This window comes from Gymnogyps californianus, chromosome 4 (genome assembly GCF_018139145.2).
Source record: "Gymnogyps californianus isolate 813 chromosome 4, ASM1813914v2, whole genome shotgun sequence".
In the NCBI taxonomy this organism is placed as follows: domain Eukaryota; kingdom Metazoa; phylum Chordata; class Aves; order Accipitriformes; family Cathartidae; genus Gymnogyps; species Gymnogyps californianus.
The window spans coordinates 82,600,042-82,620,375 of NC_059474.1; the positions used below are offsets into that span (position 1 = coordinate 82,600,042).

General features: G+C 43.9%; 1 protein-coding gene across 3 annotated transcripts in view; it reads left to right on the top strand.

The window, feature by feature from the left end:
* CNOT6L (CCR4-NOT transcription complex subunit 6 like) overlaps nt 1–14,618 on the top strand; it is a 32,771-nt gene extending 18,153 nt beyond the window's left edge. For 2 of the 3 annotated variants that reach the window (XM_050895272.1, XM_050895271.1), the window contains exons 2-12: nt 2,352–2,473; nt 2,935–3,121; nt 3,593–3,678; nt 4,136–4,225; nt 5,047–5,115; nt 7,027–7,184; nt 8,227–8,381; nt 9,812–9,963; nt 11,131–11,355; nt 12,070–12,272; nt 12,645–14,618. In XM_050895272.1, coding sequence (XP_050751229.1) covers nt 2,362–2,473; nt 2,935–3,121; nt 3,593–3,678; nt 4,136–4,225; nt 5,047–5,115; nt 7,027–7,184; nt 8,227–8,381; nt 9,812–9,963; nt 11,131–11,355; nt 12,070–12,272; nt 12,645–12,857 — 1,650 coding nt within the window. In that variant the 5' untranslated portion in view covers nt 2,352–2,361 and the 3' untranslated portion in view covers nt 12,858–14,618. Of the gene's footprint in view, nt 1–2,261; nt 2,474–2,934; nt 3,122–3,592; nt 3,679–4,135; nt 4,226–5,046; nt 5,116–7,026; nt 7,185–8,226; nt 8,382–9,811; nt 9,964–11,130; nt 11,356–12,069; nt 12,273–12,644 lie in introns of all 3 variants that reach the window. The other variant, XM_050895270.1, reaches the window with a different exon arrangement.
* Nucleotides 14,619–20,334: the final 5,716 nt, after the last annotated feature.

Here is a 20,334-nt window from a genome sequence, read left to right on the forward strand (position 1 = left end):
CCTTGCAGATGAAACAAATATTGCCAGGTAATGAAATGTCATTTTCCATTAAAGGAACATTGCAGGTAATCCTGTGACAGTGATGTGACAGCTTTACTTGCTGCAAAACTAGCTTGCTGCTTTTTGGCACGGGCAGACTCGCTTCGTTTATGCCGTGTCTGAAACGCTAGGACTGTGGTCTTGATTTGAGTGTGTATCACGTAAAATTTGTATTGAGTAGCATGCTAGATAATAACACTCGGTGCTGCTCGAGGCAATTACGCTTTAATACAAAGTGCGGTAGCATTGTGATGTGCTTCCTCGCAGGCGTTGGGACTGCGACCGTGCTCTCCGCAGCTGCCAGGGACCGCAAGCTCTCCCAGTGCTCGGGTCTTGGCCCCCCATCTCGGCAGCGATTCCCGGCTCTGCTGGATGTCTCTGGTCGGCTCCAGGGGTCTAGCAAAATCCAGGAAGAGCCGTGTCGAGACTCACTGGAATGTGGATTAGTTTCGTACGTGTCTAAGGGCAAGGATGCCCGGGAGAAAAGGTGAAATAGGGCTCTTGTGGCTCGCGGCAGGGGCTGTGAGGAATCTGTTCTTGGGGCCGGGGCTGCTCCCTGCTTCTGCACATGCACGTATTAAACAGCAAAGATAAATCCAGCAAAACCCAAGCACCGGAGATTTAGCACTCATGAAGCATAGCCTGTAACTCTGATTGTGTCAGGAAGTACTGTTCCCGATTTTGGGGTTCTGAAACGAGGATCGAAGGATTTCAGGTCTAATCCCATGTCCTTAAATAATCTGTTTCATTCATCGCCCCGAACTGAATTGCTGCAGCTGAGCAGCATGAGCGCAGAATCCTCTTACTCTGTAGCTTTCATCGCCGTATGACTTCACCTGTAAATAGAAGTTGGCTTAATTAGACGTGGGGCTCGCATCTGCCCTGTGCTTGCAACAGGGAGCCTTAATTCAGTGTGAATGGAATTTCCTTGGGCGTTCGTCAGGGAAGGAAGCACCAGAGTTGTAACTGAGACCCTTCGCAGGGGACAGCCCTGACAACTCCTGCTCCTGTGCAATGCCGGAACGCTGTTTTGGCTATCTGTATGAGCTGGAAAAAACTGCAGTACTTTAAGCTCATAAGGGGGACATGTGATCTCTGTTTAGTTGGACTAGCTGAAAAAAACCCTGAACTAGTTTCCTCAAATTCTTCATAGTTTTCTGTCTTGTCAGTTCGGCAAACCAAACAAGTTATCGTTGTTTTAAGAGCTTCACAGCTACTGCAGCCAGTTGTAGTAGAGATGTATATATGAGGGAAGAAATGCATCCTGTAGACCAGCTGCTTTGGATTTGTATAAAATCAAGGTTTATGTATTATTTTGTGTGTCTGGGGAGAAAAAGACCAGTGAACAGCAAATTCAGCTAACCTTATGTTTTTAAACCAAACAACCCCTCTCCCCCCCACAGTCTTTCTCAGCACAATGGTCTGTGGAGGTATGGAGGGAAACTTCTCCCGGTGTCATCTGGATAGTGTATGTTTTTTGAATGTCGGAGCTCTCTTTTGACAAATGGTCTGGAAAATGAGATCAGCTGAATTTGTGTGTGCACAAGTTCACCCTTAAGACATGAGTGGATCTGATATTAAAGTTTTGGACTGGGCTGAAGCCCTGTATGCGCAAGAACAGCTAACTAGAATTTTACCTGCGCTCATTTTATGTCTCCTAGGCCATTAGGAGTAAAAAGGCCTTGACTGATACCGAGCATGAAAAAGCACAAAACAGAAAAGCTAGATAGTTAGTGGAAAAATTGAGCTAATTCCCCTTCAGACTGCAATTTCAAGTCTTCTGTAACTGGAGTGCAAAAGTGGGACTTTGTATGTTGAAAATAATTGCTGTAAAAGCAAAGAGAAGAGCCTTCTCTTCAATCGTTGGTTCCCTGTGAAAACTACAGGAGGGAGCAATCCGTGTGCTTTCGCCGTGAACAGCGAAACGCTGTCATCTTGTCTGCAGGTTCTGCACACAGCAAATAACTCAGCGATGACGTAGGTTATGCTTCGGTCTGGGGGATAAACTAGGAAATCCAGAAAGACTGCATCGGGGCAGTACAAGGTAGCACTGCGGATGACTGCAGAAAACCCAACTTTGTAGGAAGAAATGCCCTTTTCCGTTAAGGGCCCGTATTCTGCAAAGGTCTGAGCACCTGCTTAACTCCACGCGCTGGGAGCAGTTGGGCTGATGTCAGCGTAAAATTTATTGTACATAAACTCCAGGGCGTGTGTTTTTGCAGAGTGTCACTGGGGAAGGTGATCTCCTGGCGGGCTAGAAATGAAGAAATGTTGTCCAGTGGCAGACGGTAATGGCTGTGATGGTCTTTCAGACTAACAGGGATGCCAAAGGAAAAATATGATCCTCCAGATCCTCGCAGAATTTACACCATCATGTCAGCAGAAGAGGTAGCCAACGGGAAGAAGTCGCACTGGGCCGAATTAGAGATCTCGGGTGAGTTTTGTTTTGAATTTTGCTTCAGCGGAGTTGTTCGTGCCCCAGAATCGCACCACACGCTTTCAGATAGAGGATCCTGTTGTGAAAACAGTTTTTCTGAGTTGGGGGAGGAGGAGTAACTGACCGGATTGCCTTCGAGCTTGGCTGGCTCACATTCAGCCCGGTTCATTTAAAACACCAACTCAGATTGGACACGAGTTTTTGGGTGGCACATCTGCTTCCCTAGAACTGTACCTCTGTCTCTATCCTTTTAACTGGGAGGCTTAGATAATTATTTAAAGTCTGCTCGTAGAAACGATACACGAAGGTATCTTCTGCAAGCGTCACTGAGTGTTCCAGTGAAGTGGCAGGGTTTCCACACTGGAAATCCCGTATTCTGACATCCCCCATAGTTTGTATCTGATGATTTGAGAGTGCAAACCTGACTGAAGAGGTGGTTCTTTGCTTCTCTTTTTTAGGTAGAGTGCGGAGCTTAAGTACGTCACTTTGGTCGCTGACGCACTTGACTGCTCTGCACCTCAATGACAATAATCTTACTCGCATTCCACCTGATATTGCCAAGCTTCATAATCTGGTTTACCTGGATCTGTCATCCAACAAACTCAGAAGTTTACCAGCAGAACTAGGAAACATGGTATCTCTCAGGTGAGAGAAATTATTCTGGTTAACTTTTCAAAAATCTATATTCTGGGATTGCGACCGAGAAATTTATTTTGCTTTTCATTCTTGTATTTAAAATAATTCTGCAAAATTCAAGATTGGTGCAAAGCTTCAGTTCTAATAATTACTTTTGGGTTCATTACCTTTCTTTTCTGATCTCTGCAGATACATGTCTGTAACCTATGTAGTCTTCTGCTCTGAAAAATTGAGGCTTGGTGATTGCCTGCTGTTTGAATGCTCCCTGATTTCATTTTGTGTTTTGGGGTTTTTGTGGCGCTTTTTTCCCTAATGAAAGTATTTTGGTCGTGCTTTGAAATGGGAAGATTGGCATATCTTTCCATAATACAAAAAAATTCAGGGTGAAAAGTGTCATCTTTGAAGATGAGCGGCGTATAGCGCTTTAAGAGTTTTCTTCTGAAGTGATACTCATCAAAAGTGTTTTTGCATTTGCTGCAGGGAATTGCTTTTAAATAACAATCTGTTACGGGTTTTGCCTTATGAACTTGGACGGCTCTTCCAGCTACAAACCCTAGGTTTGAAAGGTGAGTGAGTTCTTTACAGTTAAATATTCCTAGGAGTACTCTTGAATTACTGAGGGGGCTGGGCTCAAAAGCTTTGTGTATTACCTCAACATTTTCTTCCAGTCTATTTGAGATATTAAGCTTGCAGCAAAAATGAACCATCCAGTTTGGAAAACAATGCTTTTCTTTTTTAATGCTATGAAACTTCCTTACGAGCCTATTTCAAATCTGTAGATAGTTAAATAAACCCTTTAACCGACTGTATTATTGATTGAGCTGAGTCGAAGGAAGAAAGTCTATGTGTGCTAGCTATTTCTATGGCATCTGTTACTGTGGTATTCTGCAGTTCCAAGTTAAGCAACCTAAATATCTTCTGAGTCAATTTGTCTGTTCTCATTATGGGAGATTTTCTTTGGTTGGAAAGCCTCAAGAAAGTCAGGCAGCTAATCACCCAGTTGTTGTTTTATGCTGTTGGCAGGCAATCCTTTATCACAAGATATTCTCAGCCTCTACCAGGATCCAGACGGAACTCGAAAGCTACTGAACTACATGCTTGACAATCTAGCAGGTGACAGCCCTACAAATCTGATTGACAGAAGTGGTTTAAAAGCATGCATTTCTGACAGTATTTGCTGCTAGAACAAGAATCCGAACCAGTGGAGGGAGAGTATTTTCTAACTGCTTTTGCGTTTTTGACAAGTGGTTCCAGTCGTACACACAAACACACACTGGCACACGGTAGAAGAGGTTAACATATATTGTCTAAGCTTTTCCCATGTTACCATGTTACAGCCAGTTGTTCCCACTCTTCTGTGTGAAACCCTTCCATTACCAACAAAGTGCAAAGTCTTCCTTGCTGAAGGCATTTTGATACTTTCCACTAGAAATTATAATCCCAATGCAAGCAGAATGTCAAATTTAGATCTAGAAATACTAAAGTGATTAAGGATATCCAGTACCTGACTTAAATTCTGCTTCATGGTTCTGTAACTGTAAGCCTTCTCTTTTGCCACTTGATGTCTACTAAGTTAAAACATTGCAGGAATGATGGATATAGGGTGAGGTCTGGAGAAGGAGTATAGGATGTCTGAACCACTACAGGATTTACCCCTCCTTCTTCAGCAGTATATTCAAGGTGCAGGAGTATTTTGGTGATGCTTCTAGATTTGAAAGCAAGAGACAAAAATAGTCGTGAATCTTACAACTGACAAATTTGCTCTTACTACTACTACAAAATTATTTTTGCCTCCCCTGGAGCGTAAAAAGAGTTGGGGAGTAGGGGTTGCAAAGCACAGTATGGAACATTATTGTTCAGTCATCATTTTGACTTAGAAATTGTAACTTACAAATATAAACCCTGAACTAATCACTGTTTCAAAATTTTTTTAGTTCATCCAGAGCAGCTGCCTCCAAGGCCATGGATTACTTTAAAAGAACGAGACCAAATTCTGCCCTCAGGTAAATCTGTGGTTCTTTTCCCTATGTTCACACAATGATGCGCTGAAAAACTTTTCTTTGGCTTTATTTTCAGAGAAGTCGTCTGCCTTACATGGATCAGATTGAAAATAGCAATTTGTGTTCATTTGTACTAAACCAATTAACATATGGCTGTGCTGTAAATAGAATTTTTGTAATTTGCATGGGATGCCGGTCATTTCTTTTCCATGTTAGGCTTTTTCATAACTGTTCCAGCCCAAGCAAAAGAGCTGTTTTTTTTAAAAAATTCGTTTCTCAGGAATAATAAGAACTGTAAAATAACTGTATACAAATGCCATGTCCATGCAGAGGCTGACTCAAGTGAGACTTGGAGAAAAGTCCTGTCTGCAAGTAAACACGTGGAGTGCCTGGTACTGAAGTTAGTTTAATGCCCTCTATTGTTCCTTTCGGTGAAGTGCAAGAGGCAGCCCAAATCCAGTGGCTCTTCTTCCCCTGCGCATCCTGAATATAGCCCTCAAAAAGCATCCGTGAGCTTGTATAAAGAAGAAAAATGCTAATATTGTTATTGCGGAAGATCAGATTACTAACCAGCAAGAATAACGTGGCAGTCCTCTGTACTTTTTCTTTCTAGAAGTGTGAAGATGGCAGGTCTTCAAAACTTAACTCGGTCGTGTGTTAGGCAGGCTAATGTTGCAGTTAAGATCATCTGTCGCTTTTTTTATGTTAAAGAACAACAAACCAGAAAAAAAATCGGAAGAAACGGAAAATGCCAAAAGTCCTGTAAGCCACCACAACATTAAGTTCTGCATTTCTGTTTCAAATTCCCTTACAAATCAGTATCTCAGTGGAGTTTTACAGACTTTGGTTTTATTTTTTAAGTCAAACTTCCTGAGCAGAAACAGAATTCAGAAGTCATTAGAAAGCATAGCGTTAGGCGAGTGACCTGTGGAATATTTCACAGTAGAAGCTGTAACAAGCCAATTGGTTGTTACTACAAAATTGAAACAACCAAACAGTGGAAATCTTCTTTGACTACGAGTATAAAAAAATACAGCTGTGGGCTAGCCTCATAGTAGAATCTCATTTCTTTCCCTGCAAATATGAGCAGCCTTTTCCAATGGCATGGTGCTAGGATGTTGCATTTACCTATCTTTTTTTCTTGGTGTAAAAGCTAAGGGAGTTGAGAAGTTTGTGTGTGAAGGAAGTGTGTTTCAGGTAGAATGATCTGATAAGCCGCATGCTGACTTCTGTCTTCCTTTTTTTAAATCTGAGCAAATCACGTATTAGGTGCTTGCTAATTTATGACTTCGTCTTCTCTTCCCTGCCCTCACCCAGACCTCTCTCTCCCCCTTAGACTTGATAGACCAAGATGCAACTTGTTACAACTTCGAAATGTTGTACAGGCGCTAGGAAAATTGTACAAATGTTTTGGAATCAGACTGCCTAAAAATGAAGCGTTCTAAAGCAGCATTTCTCTCGGATGCTGTGGTATCGTGACATAGTAACAGCTTCTTTAGCAGCTTGGTTTTGCTTTTGCTTTAGAACTGTACAGGTCCCTTAACCCTGAAGTTGCTGTATCAAGGCACCTCATGCATTGTTGCCGACCCCTAGATCTCCCCCATCCCCAAAGGTAATAAAAGAATTGACTGCAAAATGGGATTGCATTGCTTTGTTACGCACGTGACGCCCTCTCGTTTTGGTAGTAATGCTGATTTTTTTTCAGGAAGAGTTTAGCCTTACGTGGTAACTGCTGGCTCAGCAGGGCCTTTTTTACTCCTGCTCATGAAACGCTCAGTGGAATAAGCCCACTGACTTGTGTTCAGTAGGCCCTCCAGAATAGACCATGTAAGATTCAGTATTTTGGCTTGAATAAGTTCAGCATTTGTGATCTTCAGAGGTTGATAACCTTTCCCTTTCTTTCTTTCCTTCCAGCTTCATTCACAGTTATGTGTTACAACGTGTTGTGTGATAAATATGCCACCCGGCAGCTCTATGGCTACTGCCCATCTTGGGCACTCAATTGGGAGTATAGAAAAAAGGGAATCATGGAAGAAATTGTCAACTGTGATGCAGATATCATTAGTCTTCAGGTAATTGGAAAATAACTGTATTTTTCATCAGAAACAGAAAACATTAACTTCCACCTTTAGGATGAAATGCTCTCTTGAGAACACCATATTCGCCTGCTTGCTAACAAATTCTGGGGCTTACCAATACAAGCTGTGTGCACAGCTCCTTGTTTACCTATTGGCTTGTGTTTTATGAAACGGGACAAAGTAAAAGTGAGATAAAATTAGCTAAATTAGTAGGTAATTTGCATTGGAAGATGTGGGTCTTTTCCCCCTCAGATAAGCATCCTAAATCTTCTCCCTCTGGGTGTATGGGGTTTACTGCAGAAGGGGAGAATGTAGAATGCTGTATCCCCGAATGCCACTGTTCGTCGTCTATTCCTGCTTGGTACAGAAGTTAGAATCTCAAAAATACTCTTATTGGCAAACAAGGGGACTCTCAGGGTCAAAGTTAAATATCAATTGTCATTGGTACGTGTATCCTGCTGTGTTATTAGAAATTTGTTGCCCATGTTTAGAACAGTTGAACGCTTCTGCGTTAAACTGATCTTTTGTTTTTTAAGCAAGTTCTGGTAAGCAAAAATCTTGCACAAGAAGAGAGTAGTTACCTTGGTCTGAAAACCTCAAGAGATCAACCTCTGAAATCCTCTTGGAGACCAAATGTTACTACAAAGAAAATGTATTGTTACAGAACAGCGAGAGATCCTTGTGCGAAAGAGCTCTACAGATTAAATATTAATTGCTGCTGGATATCTGTTGACCTCTCAGAAGTTTTAACCTAGGACAGTATCTGCATTCAGATGTCAAAAATATCAGGCGTAATCTATTGCTATTCAAATTACACCTGTCACTTTCCCTTTTGGGGGGATTCCAGGATATCCAGGAATGCAAATCTGTTTCCAGCAGGCCATTAATCTAGGAACTGACGTGATTTGTGCAAACAGAAGCTTTTCGCTTTGGTGAGAGCTGCTGACTGCAGGCCAAGGCAGGCACAAGTTGCCATGCAGCTGTAGGAAGGGTTTACTTGACTTTATAAGCCTAAGGCATTTGTGTTCGATTCCAGGAAGTGGAAACAGAGCAATACTTCACCCTTTTTCTGCCAGCCTTGAAAGAACGAGGATACGATGGATTCTTTTCTCCCAAGTCACGTGCCAAAATCATGTCTGAGCAGGAGAAAAAGCATGTGGATGGCTGTGCAATATTCTTCAAAACTGAAAAGTAAGGGGCAGAAGCAGCTTTTTAAAAATACATTAAAACCAGCTTGATTTAGGTCTGAAAGCTTTGCTCTCTCAGGGTGCATGGTAACCAAAGTACTGTGCTATAAAACAAAAGATAAAGTTCACTACAAAGAATGATCCTCCCTTCCCTTTTGCTGCTCGATTTGCACCAGAGTCCTTCCATTCCTTTCAGACTATGAACAAAGATATCTCTTCAAAAACATGGAAGTTGCAGGAGAGCTAGCATGAGTAAAAATTACATGCTTTGTGTGCGCATTTTTTGGCAGATCTAACAAATACCTCACCTTCTCTACCAACTTCTGCCTTGCTTGACAGAAGTTTCACCCCTCTGAGATTAAAGATCTGTAAGGTGTGCTGGCTTAATCTTCAGGTATTAAAAGATGTATTGCTGCCAAAGGATCACAGAATATTCTCTGCTTTTATGAATCAAAACATTACATTATTGAATACCTGATGCAAAAAGTTCTGCTACGCTAAAAGCATCAAACTGCTGGGAAGGGAGGAGAGGTGCTGGCATTCACACTCCTCATCTGTGTAAACTGCTCACGGGTTGTACCACACCGAGTATCCCTCTGAATATTCCCTCGGAACAGTTTTCGGTAATTAGAATGGAAGTTTCGCAAAGCCTTAGCTCCCTTTCAGAGTTTTCACTGCTTCCAGAAACAAAAATATGCCTTTCCGATCATGTCTAAAAATAACTCGACTGGTTTGGAATAGAGGAAGTCTGTGAAAACAAACAACTGATGTTTTTCAAACCTTGAAACTAACAAGGAGGTATAGAGAACTGGTTATTACACTGTGGCTCTCACAGGTGAAAACAGAAGACTAATAATACTCTTTTTTAATTTTCTTAGAGCACGAAACAAAAAAACCCCTTTTGATAGGTAGCCTTCAGTTTGTCCTGAAGCAAGGCGTTTTCGGGCATCCTAAGGCTGGAAAGGAATGAAAAAGCAATTTCACGAAACTAATGGTGGTAGCTAGTGGTTTGAAAGAAGCTGTTTTCTAATAATGCATTTGCCCAAAGTAAAAGGCAAGCCTTTAATTACCATCTCCTCTTAATTTTTTGCCTACAACGCTCCTGAGGAGGTGCGAAAGCCTCTGAGCGTTGCTCTGAATAGTCCTCTCAGAGTGCTACGCTGAAACAAGTAAACACTTCTTAAACCCCAGGTATCTCATCTCCCCTGAGAGTATCTATCTCACTTGCCAGACCGAGAGCTCTATCCTGACTGGGGGAATATTTCTTAGAACTGTTTTTACTTTTATAAAATGAGAGGACAAAAGAAACGTGCCTCACCCTGTCCTGCAGGCTCTCTCCTTGGACATGGTAGGCTGGAGTGCAGGTAGAAGCCATGTCTTTTCACGTAGCTGTACGTCACACGTGTTCACACGTGATTCTCTTTGTTTAATCAGATTTACGCTGGTGCAGAAGCATACAGTGGAGTTCAACCAGGTGGCAATGGCTAACTCTGAAGGTTCAGAAGCTATGTTAAACAGAGTGATGACGAAGGACAACATCGGAGTTGCCGTGGTGTTAGAGGTGCACAAAGAATTATTTGGAGCAAGTGAGTATGACCATGGTTCTCTCACTGATTATTCAGTTCCACGTAAAGGCATGAGTTATTCCTAGATAATACAGCTCTCTAGAATATTATTGCCATTGGTGGTGGTAACCAAATACTCGCAGATGAGCAAACGCTGTTCACTGTGCTAATTTGAGAAATAATAGCCCATTGGTGGCTAAAAAAGGACACAGATGACATGATTTCCTGGTCTGGTTGCACTCGCAGCCAAATGCCCAGCATTCAGCTTTCTCCTTTCAAGTTTTTGTCCCTGCTTACTTCTTCTGTTAAATTCTACTTGAGGAATTAAGCTTTTCCAAGGTCAGTGTGTTTACATGCATATGCTCTTACCAGTAGTTGTCGGTAATGTTCCACTTCTATTTTCAACTCTCTTTTTTTCCCCTTGATTGAATCCTTCCATCCTCCCCCCGTGACTATATGACAGTGCTAATGTACTGATGTGGAAGAATGAGATTACCGGGTATCTTTTCATGCCACTTGATTGACTGTCACATTTTCATTAAGTTTGATCAGATGCAGTAGACAATTTCAACATACTTAAAATTGCCACCCTGCTCTGTCTGCGTGTCTGGTTTTTTGATTGCTTCTTACCAGTGTACCCTTCAAAGGAGCAGAATGCCTAAGTTGCAGGACTGGAAGGAGCTGCCTGTGACTTTATGCCCCATCTTTCAGAGTACTGTTTCTCAGATAAATAGTAAAAGCAGCCGCAGCGTTTTGCGGCAGCCAGGTTCATACTGCATTCGTTTAAGCAGGTTTGAGTTTTTCCCAAGGGAACAATTTGCCGTACCGTGGCACCTAAGAGTCAGGAAACTCCCTTGTACCTTAAATGTTGAATAGCGGTGCACGGTCGAGTGATGACCGCTTGAGCGGTAGAGAAGGAATGCATGCAATTATAACGGTATCAGATAATGCTGGGTATTTCTTTCCTATATTGGAGAGATTTAGTCACGTAATATTATGTAAATGCTGCTGATTTAGAAAGGAGTAGTGGTTCAGGTAATGCCTTTTTTCCAGCAACGAAAGTACATCCATCTGCTGTTGTGTCTGACTTGGAGTCCTTAGTAGCTACACCCTGAATGTTAACAGGGGGGAATCTGCTGTTTTCACACAATCAGCCTTTCACTGATAAAAACGTACTTGTTTATCTAGGTATGAAATCGCTTCATGTGGACAAACAGCTGCTTATTGTGGCCAATGCCCACATGCACTGGGACCCCGAATACTCAGATGTAAAACTCATTCAGACTATGATGTTTGTCTCGGAACTGAAAAATATCCTCGAGAAAGCCTCAAGCAGGCCCGGTAGCCCAACAGCAGATCCTAACTCTATCCCTCTGGTGCTGTGTGCGGATCTCAACTCATTGCCTGATTCAGGTAAGACTGGTTTTGGCTTAATTTTTAACTTACCTTTTTAGAACGTTTGAATCCTCTTTTCCTCTGAGGGCAATGGGGCGGTTTGCACTTCCCTGGGTAGGTATGGACGAAACCTTTTTAGTAACAGCCATCTTTCGAAATCTGGCTGAAGAGAATGCAAGCCCTCCGGTTGAGTAGACCGCTTTTCGTGATCAGCTGTACGCTCCAGAAAAGTTGGTTGCGCCTACAAAGACGTAGAAAAGCACAAATAGATCTTAAATAAATCGTTAAATAAATACCCATGCCTTGAGTGAGCAGCAATAATAAGTAGGAAAGACGTGAGTTCGCGATGGAACATGAAAACTTCCTAAGGAGACAGGTTTGCTTTAGTAATTATGACGTTTGATACTGTAATATCAGGTACACGTACGAAAGCTGCCTCTCTAGCACCCCGTCACGTGCGTACTACAGTACATGTACTATGGGTTTACTGTAATCCTCAAAAAACGGTGTCAAAACCGCTGGAGAGCCTCAGTTGCCTGGCTGCGTGTCAGAAGGGTGTGTACGGCTCAGACGTGGACAAGACAGCTGCCGTGTAGATTTCCCCTTAGATGGAAAGCTCTTTTCTAATCTCATGGTGTGTCTGATTGGTGTTTTGGTTTTTAACTCCGAGGCCAACATTCCCTGAATGTTGTATTTTAAAGCAACTCCCTGAATCCTTTCCTTTGCAAACAGGTGTAGTGGAATACTTAAGCAATGGCATAGTAGCTGACAACCACAAGGACTTCAAGGAGTTGCGTTATAACGAGTGTCTCATGAACTTCAGTGGCAATGGAAAAAACGGGGCTTCTGAAGGAAGAATTACGCATGGCTTCCAACTCAAGAGCGCCTATGAAAACAACTTGATGCCTTACACCAATTATACTTTTGATTTCAAAGTAAGCAGCGATTTTTCTGAAATGGCAGTCATTGACCTGGTCTCCCCAGGATGCTGTCTTAATTTTCTGACCGTTGGCTGTCTTTCCCTCTGTTCCTGTAAGTGCTTCATCACTGGTTCCTACACTCGCTGGACGCTTTTCCTACCGCGCACACAAATCCTTGATTTGCTGGCATTTTTAAGCTTCCGACCCGGCTCTGGCCGGTGACTTAATGAGAACGGATGCAGCGCTTTGAACGCAAAACGCCGCGCGCGTTTCTTACCCTAATTCCGGCGCTGTGCCTCTTCCCGCGAATTGCAGCCAGAAGCCAGTTGAGGTCAGGTTGCCGGAAGCGAGCTCTGTTCTCACTGTCGTGTTTCTCTTTCTCCCTAGGGTGTGATTGACTACATTTTCTATTCCAACACTCACATGAACGTGCTTGGTGTCCTGGGGCCTTTGGACCCTCAGTGGCTGGTTGACAACAACATCACTGGGTGTCCACACCCTCACATCCCTTCCGACCACTTCTCACTGTTAACACAACTAGAACTCCATCCTCCGCTCCTGCCTCTTGTCAACGGTGTGCACTTGCCTAACAGGAGGTAGTGGAGCCCTGCCCCTTTGAGGGCAAGGACCTGTTGTTATGGACCTGTACAGTTGTAAATCAAAGTATATAGGAGTGAAGTATGGCCAACCTTAAGCTGCTTCTTCAAGCTCCTTTCCTTATGTGTTTGATATGAGATTTTGCACATTTTGGTGCATATTGGTATCATTTGGCACTAGGGCTGGAACCAAAGTATTATTCCCTTTCCAGGTTTTTAATTTAAATGTTTTTTTTTTTCTTTTTTAAACTGGCAAGCTTTTTCTTTTCAGTAGGAAGCTGCACTTACAAATGGACAAATGAGATTAAAAACTTGCAGATTAACATATTTCAAGGTAATGCTTTTTTCCAGAACGTGGCAAAATGAGCCAACCTTTTAGGAGAAAGAAAAGCAAAATTAGAAATGCTTGTTTTGTAGGAAGAATATTAGAAATACTGTTTGTTTGAACCCAAAACGGAGACTGAACTCTGCATCCGAAATAAATTTTGCACATCAGCGAAGCACTTAATACCTGACTATAAACTATTAGCAGTGTGACCCTGCCCCTCGTCTAACTAATATTAGAAAACCAAAGATGGCTTAATATCTGTGATAAAATTTGAGATCTAAATTCTCCTGATGTAATTTCATTTACAACAAAATTTCCAGGGAAGCCACGTCTCACAAGACTTTGCGGGTGAGCGTTTAATGCCGTGTATAGATCGTTTGCTCGGCAGACGCCGTGGTGACTATTTTTTCGGAGCTCTGAAGAGCTCGGTCCTTTCTGGGCGAGAAACGCAGGGATCCAAAGGACCTCTGCGAAACAGAGCTGCCTCTCTGCTGCGGCAAGCCAGGGCGACACGCTGTTCAGCAGCACAGTTTGGGAGCAGGACTTAGAAATGGGGAGGAATTGCGCTTGAAGCGAGCCGTTGCCAGCGTTTGGGTTCCGGTTGAATGAAAAAGTTGCAAATCCGTCCTGGGTTCCCTTTTCCGAAGTTCGGTTGCAAAGATGGGAAACTTGGGATTAACTGCTTAAGCGTAGGGTACAGGAAAAAGCCGCTGGAAATGACCTTCCTTCTGTCTCCGAAGGGCACGCGGAGTAGCTGTCGGCATGCTTTTTTTATTGGGGGAGCGAGCGGTAGCCGTAGTCATTCCTTGGATTATTTTTCCTGACCCTAGTTGCCAAATAGCCATCACACTTTTTTAATAATCTTTCTTTTCTGTTGTCGGTCAGGGTTGAATTAAAAAGCTGCTGGTTCATTCCCAACTGTTAATGCTCTTTGGATGTGTTGGAAATGCTTTTTTTTTTTTTTTTTTTCCTTTTTATGCTCTAGGTGGCCAGTTCAAAAACTTGTGCCTCAAGAGGCATTAAACATAATGCAATTTTCTGAAAAATTGGTTGGCTGCTTAATGTTTAAAAAAAAAAAAGGCACAGTGACAGGAAAAGGTTGTGTCTGTGTTTTTAAGTTTTTCTTTATTCTGCTTTTTTGCTGCTATAAGATTTTCTTGAATTTATATTTTAAACTTTTCATGCACTTTACTGTTTCTAGTCTCAAAATGTGATATTTTTAATAAACGAAAAAATTTTCCATTATGTGAATGAAATTTTTAAACAGATTGATAGCCTATATTTATGTCTCATTCGTATACTTAAACAAGTCAAATTTAAATTGTGAAATTAGTTTTAAATACTAAGGAGCCATCTTTTGTCTTGCAAAACTGCTGAGTCAGGCTGTTCCTCTTTAATTAAACATTTCCTTTGTCGTTTTATACATAGGAAATTATCCAGGGGGAGGGGAGGGGGGGAATCGATTGGACCTAGAGTAGAAACTATTCCCTGACTCTTGTTGGGGGCCGGGGAGGGGGTGGCGTGGGACAGAACGCACGAATCAGTTCAACGAAACGACAACTCCCTTTTAAAAGAAGTGCCTAAAAAACGGAGGCGTCATCTATTGCCTGCTATAAATTGGAAGCGATCGTAGCTGGGTGAAATTCCTGTACAGCACTTGCTTTGTGCAGCACCAAAAAAAAAAAAAAAAGCCCTTTCTAAAGACGGATTTTCCTCTAGGTGCAGGTATCTCTTTTTTAATATACCTCAGCGTTCGCCACCTAGCCATTGCAGATAAATTGCGAGAGCGATTTGAGAGTATAGTACTGGAAAGTAGAATAGCATGAAAAACTTAATTTTGTGGACATTACCTTTCTGTAATCAGCTACTGTATTTTTTTGGAGGGGGGGTGCTCTGCTCCGGAGGTGTGCACTAACAAACCCTTCTCCTCCTTTTTCCTACACGCATGTTAACTAGCAACGTGAGCAGTATTTCCTACCATACTTCACTCCCAATATTTTTTGAGATGTTTGTATAAAATGGAATTTAAAATTCACCTATGATTGTATATGAACTGCAGAGGAGCCCGTTTATTAATAAAAATAAAAACCAACAGCAATGTTTTGTAATACCGGGGTGGGAGAGGATGGGGATGAAAAAACCAACAAACCTGGCAAACATTGTAAACTGCTGAAGTTTGACTTTCCTTTGGTTTCTAACCGATTGAAGTGTTCTGTTGCGGGAAGGTGTTTAATTGGATTTTCTCTGCTGCGAAACACACTTCTGAACGTCCATTACGCTGTGCGATTTTTTAAAAAAAAGTTATTTTAACAGATGTTGCACAAAACCTCTGGATTTTAAAAAAAAAAAACGAGTCTTGTTTATGTTTCAGTCGATGCACATAACCGGGGACATGTTTACCCGCCTTTCACGTGTCTGGCTCCCTCCCCGATTTCCTTCTGGGTTGTTTTTTTTTTCCCCCCGCTTCCCAGCAGGAGCAGTAAGGGGATTGCGCTTTTTTTTCCCAGCTGAGCAGAAATGCCGCTCTCCCTCGCGATTTTCTGCTCTAGGAAAAGAGGGAGCGGGGAGCAGGCAGCCGCCCGCCTCACGCACGGGATGAGATCCCTTTCGCTAAACATACGCACCGTCCAGACGGCGACGCTAATTTTCTTTTGACCCAGATGGAAGCTGACGGCAGGGTGTTTTCTAGGGGAGAGGGAGTAATATGAAGCAAAATATCCCTAACCCTAAGCAGCGATGGATGGGAAAACCATCAGTTCTCTCCATCGCTGACCTTCGGTTCCCAGCGCGTCGCGGTGCCCTCGCAGCTGACGCCTGGGAAAAAAAAAAAGCGCTAAGCCCTTTACTGCTCCTCGCTGTCTTGGTTTGCTTTCAAAAATATGGTGCCTGGTGTCAACTTCTAAGCAACAGCACTGCCTAAAGCAAGCAGAGAAAAAAAAATCCAACACCCTTCTACAAGCAACTTTTTAAAATTCAATATGGTAAATCTGTTAGATACGGGGTTTTGTGTGTGTATATATATATAAAAAAAAAAAAAAAAGAGAATTTTGTACAATGTAGCTGAATATTTTTGTTTCCTTATTTCGATGTAAGGAGCGCGAACATTTGCGTCCCGCACGCTGAAGTCAGGTATGGCACAATGGGTTCTGAGACCAGCTTTCCTTCCCATTTGCCTCGTTAAAAGCTTTTGTCGTCCCTTCCTAGCACTCGTTGAGAAAATACTTCATTTCATCGGTAAGCTTTCTCTGTCTGTTGGAAGCCACTCCTGTTTAGTCTGCAGAAACATTCAGAAAAGATCCCGTTAGTCCCAAGTCCTCGCTGTTCTCTGTTTTATAGACTAGAAAGCCAAAATCTTTGACTCTTAACCTTTTCAGAAGCACTTGCCACTGACCTAACGCAGCTTTCAAAACCGTACCGTGATCTTCAGCGTTCCGGTAATGCTGCGGATGGCTGATGGTTTCCTACCTTGCCGGCTTTGCCGCGGAGGCTCCTAAATCCAACGTTCACGCTCTCGAGCTCCCGAGGCCCGCTTTACAAAGGTGCTGAGCATCTGCAGCTCCCACTTAATCCCGAATATTGGGCTTTTAGAGACCGGCTTTCCGCACCCGGCTTGTGAGACATCGGGTCCAAATCACGAGCGAGAATTTGAGGCCTCAAAGGCTCCTATCGTTTTTTTCTCCGGGGTTGGTTTTGGTCAGGTGGCGAGGAGGAAGTCGAAAAGGCTTGTTGAAATTCAGCGTTTCTCTGTTAATTTAGCAGACGGGTTGGGGAAACGCTTTAAGGATTCCTAGACCAGGAGTGCAGTATTCACGCCTTCTTGGTAGGGAGCAGGAGCCAGAAGGGACTGCCAGTCCTTGCTATCTGCAGACCAGATTTAAACCCAGCAACACGGCAGCAGTTACTTCATTTCCATGATGCCTTTTCAGCTCCTAGCATCAAGACCTTCCTTTGGCATGAAACTTGGCGTAGCAGGGTGGAGTGAAAGGTCTTTCAGTCCTATCCAAACCAAATCAATAGCCTGCATTAGAAATACCACGCAAATGTGATAACACGCCCTCGTACTGGTTTAAAAGGGAGTTCAATCGCAAATAGCAGTTGTCCTTTCCCCAGCGACCTCAGCTTTGTACGTAATTACGATTCCTCTGTTCTTGGCTTCTGCATAGATATTTTTCTTGTAATGGTAATGAAGATCTGAGGCCCGATTTAAACCGAAGGAAGGACCTTCTCCCTCTTGTATGGGGAGATGACTGATCTGAGCGCACCCTTACCTCGCACGCAGGTACGCTAGGCAGCAGCAGGAGGTGGTTCGGCTAAAATCAGGCTGTCAATATAAAAGAGCAGCGGGTTGTCGTCCTACTTGGTCGCCGCAGAGGTGCGATGTTCTTCTGGGCGGTCTTGGCAACCTAAACTGCCTGGTAGGAAGCGAAGCAGCATAGGAGAGTCGCTGAGGTTCATGTTGGCTTCAGAAGCGGTATGGTTTCGGCACCAAGCACCCGCACTGAAAAACCTCCTCGCCCGCCTAATTTCGCGTGTCCCAAAAGGAGCTGAAGGGCTTGGTCTTGGAGGGGTTTTACCCAGGGGGGCAGAGGACCTGGTTCGTTAGAGACCAGAAAAGAAATGAGCCCTAGATGCAGAGAGATTCGGGTTTTTCCGATTGATAGACGCTGTTATTAGCTGAGTCTCTCCATCTCACCGTGAGGAAAAGCATCTTGCCATACGCAGCTCACCAGTTTTTTAGAAGATTACAGAAGTATGGTCACGTCCCCTCCCTTTGTCACCCTTCAGTGTTCAAAGGCGACACCAACCCCAAGAGAACCTGGTGGAAACCGTTCGTGTCTTAAGTCTCTAATGCCAAGCGTCAGCCGAGAACTCACTTTAAGATTAAAAACAATTTTAGAAGGAGATTATAAGGCTCTAGATCCAGCTCTAAGCGATACCGTATCTTCTCCTGTGACCACTCTTTGCACTGACACCGACCACGGGTTTGCTTTTCCTCCAGGAAACAAAGAGCAGGGACGAAAAACAGAGCGGATGAGGCAGGCGCAGGCATTGCACGATCAGAAAAGGGACGAAAGTAACACCTTTAAAGAACTCCGTCATCCTAAGAAAAATGATCTGACTCTATAGAAGGTATTAAGAGACGATAAAGTTTGCTGGTTTGGCTATGTTTGAGGATGACGGACTTCAGGAGTACAGTTTCTTGGAGTATAACTGAAAATAAGCATGAAGAGAGAGAAATGCTCGGCTACTTTGGTGCTTTAGGGTGTTTTAAACCGCGTTGATGGCAAAGCATGCCAAATTATATGACCCTTTCTTTTTTCCCTCCCCCTCTGTAATCGTACGGTGTGTTTAGCTTGCAAAATCATTCACCGTTTGAGTGGTGAAGGTTAGAGTGATCCTGGTACTTGGTCTTGTCCTCTTTGTTAAAACAGTTCCTACGATTTAGGCATTTACTGAGTTTGCATTTGTCTGTATTTGTCTTTGTTCCAAAGCAAAAAAAAAAAAAGCCCAACCGAAAAAAAAACCCCTCATGGTGGCTTTCTTTCCAAGTGACATGTTACATGACTTTGGCTTTGTTTTACATTTCTAATGATCGCATCGCGTGTTTGCTTTCCGAGCAATTAAAGTGTTTGTGTGCACCATGATAGCTAAATATGCCCTTAATTCATAAACTCACAGGCCGGACCGGAGCAGCAGCGATGGGAGCCCGGGCTCCCCCTCCCGCCCCGTTTCACGGTGGTTATTTTGGGAGGTCGGGGTTTTTTTCAGTAGGATTTCTTTCTCGCGTCTTGTCTTTGCAACCGCAAGGTCCTGTCCCTCAAAAGATGGAAGTGCACCTGGAGAGAGGGGAAGCTGCAGTGTCACTCCCGGGCGTGCTTACGCTAAAATTTTAAGGGGCTTTACGTCTCGTTTTATGGAAACGGTCGCTTCGCTTTAAATCGACAGCGCGCTGGGCTCTGCTTACGGAGGCCGGAGCCGCTGCTCGCCCCCCGGCCCCGGTTTTGCCTCACCCCGGGGCAGCTCCGTAGCACCGTCACCACCCGGGGGGGGGGCCCTGGGAGGCCCTGACACGGGGACGGGGTAGGTCGCCCGGGCGAAAACCCTTTGCCAAGTTTGACACCAGCCCTAGGCACCAGGCTTGCAAGAGCAGCAGCCTTCAACTGAGACCTGAGCAAAAAAAACCCTAACTTGCTTATTCCGTGTTTCCCGTGAGAATAAATAGAAACTTTCCCTCCAGCTCTCTGCTTTTACGAAAGGATCCTTTTCTTCTCTCCCTCTGAAAGAACTCGTGTTTTGGAGAAAGTTGCCACGCCACGGTGCAATTCCCCCCCGTAATTACACTTTGCAATGAAAAACTCACCGAGAAAGCGAATTCCCGCGGAGTGAGGACGGCAGGGACCCAGGCAGGGGGAAGACCTGCTCCCCTGCACAGACCCGGCCCGGACAAAATAACGACGATGACTGAGCTTAGCAGCCCTGCCTTTCTTTAACCTTAGGGCAGCTCGGGAAAGGGAGATCCTCAAAACCCTGAACTGTTACTTTTTTCTTCCCTTTTTAAAATTTTTTATTTTTTATTTTTTATTTAAACACCACGCCCCCCCCCCCCCCCCCGCGCCGTGGAGATGAGGTACTGCTCGCACATGATGGATAGGGCTAAATATCTGCTTGTTTCTTCCCACCTGTGTACTTTTATTTCCTTCTGTAGGCAATAAACAGCCCTTTTGCAACCACTCTTGTCTCCTGCTCTGGTTCCTGAGAAGCACAGGGCGGGAAGGAGGGGACGTGGGGACCGGCCGGGTGTTTCACAGCTTGCCATTGCCCTGGGACGCGTTTTCGGCATCCAGGGTGGTGGGGTGGGTGATGCAAATTTGATTCCTACCCTTTGCGGGAGGTCCCCAGACCTCAGACACCTACTACCAGCATGGCCAAGCCAGATTTTTTTAAACGGTAATAATTTTGCGCAGGGTTGCAAGTCACACCTGCGTCGCTTCGGTCCGTGTGGCCAAGGGACGTCCCTGTGCCATGCCGGGGTCTCCGTGGGACGGGTGCATCCCCCCCCGGGAAAACAGGGGTCCACAGAGAGAGCCTCAGCCAGTCACTGGGAAATTTCCCAGTATCTCCCATTTCTCCTGTGCTTGCACAACTGGGAGCC